The sequence below is a fragment of the Euphorbia lathyris genome, chromosome 9, assembly GCF_963576675.1.
Source record: "Euphorbia lathyris chromosome 9, ddEupLath1.1, whole genome shotgun sequence".
NCBI lineage: Eukaryota > Viridiplantae > Streptophyta > Magnoliopsida > Malpighiales > Euphorbiaceae > Euphorbia > Euphorbia lathyris.
In genome coordinates, this window is record NC_088918.1 from 80,397,105 (window position 1) to 80,398,472 (window position 1,368).

A 1,368-nucleotide genomic window follows, 5' to 3' on the forward strand; every position below is an offset into this window, starting at 1 on the left:
TGCAAAAAGAAACTAATGAAAAGAAAACCAGTCAGTCACACTAACTACATAAGGAAATTGAAATTGCAATTGCAACTTCCCATAAGTTCATACAAAATGCAATAATAACTTAGAACATAAAATACATATGGAGAGAGAGGAACTTACCAGATGATTTCAGATAGAAAATAAAATACTGATTGAAATTCGAAATGACCAAATCAATTGTTGCAAAAAGAAACTAATGAAAAGAAAACCAGTCAGTCACACTAACTACATAAGGAAATTGAAATTGCAATTGCAACTTCCCATAAGTTCGTACAAAATGCAATAATAACTTAGAACACATAAGTTCGTTCATACAAAATGCAATAATAACTTAGAATCATTCAACTACATAACATTATATTAATTTGTTTTTTTCGTTATCAAAACAGTTGGGCGAAATTAGAGACTCTGTGTGCACACATTCACCACCGATTCCGAAAGGTGCACATTCTACATTGCCAATGCTGGAAATATATAGTGGGTTCCTAGGTATTGGAGGCAAAATCTGAAACAATTTAGTCCAAGATTTTGTTTTCCACACCCATACATCCATCTTCCTTCCATGTGATACACATAAGCAGATTTGGAAGTCGAACAGCAGCAGCAATTGACGGGAGCATTCGACATCAATAATTTCTTCCGGCATCCCTATTTCAAAAAACATCTCATCTGACAAATCAAAAGCCATAATTTTTCTATACAAACACCAATGGAGAGCTCCATTTGAGTAAAGGGCAGATGTGGCCAGATTGTAAGAAAACCCCTTGTTTTCAAGCATCCTCCATGAATTTGTTTTCAAGGAAAAAATTAGGAATTTGGAATCCCAATTTCCAAGTATTTTGTAATCATCACCACACAAATCATAACCAAATCCATGTAGCCTAAAACCATGTTTTAATTGTATTCTTTTGCAATCACATGTGCAGGGATTCCAAATGTAACAGCAAGCACAGCCTTTTGGGGCTACACAGATCAATCCACGGGCTGAACCTACGATACAAGGGCATCCTATTTCATATTGAAAAGGATTAGGAAAATTGAGAATACGAGTACCCAAACCCAAATTGGGTGATTCATCGCAATCCCTAGATTGAAAAGACCAGTGACGTTTTTCTACGTGAATAATTGTAGAGGTTAGGTTATTAGCTGCAGATAATTGTTTGAATTGAAGTTTCGCAAATTCATCATTAGTAGAGATTAAGGAGTACCACTTTTTGCAAACTATTTTCAATCTGAGAAGAGATCTCACCGGAAGTCTTGACAGTATCTCCTCCCTCAGCTCTTCCGGAAGAGCCGCCATTATTGAATTGAAGATCTTGTTAGTTTAGGTTTTTCTGTCCG

At 35.8% G+C, this 1,368-nt stretch overlaps 1 protein-coding gene across 1 annotated transcript; it reads right to left on the bottom strand.

The window, feature by feature from the left end:
* Positions 1–224: 224 nt before the first annotated feature.
* On the bottom strand, positions 225–1,368 carry LOC136207084 (F-box/kelch-repeat protein At3g06240-like). The gene has a single exon (XM_065998357.1). It carries the CDS (start codon positions 1,325–1,327, stop codon positions 383–385), a length of 945 nt encoding a protein of 314 aa, XP_065854429.1. The 5' UTR covers positions 1,328–1,368; the 3' UTR covers positions 225–382.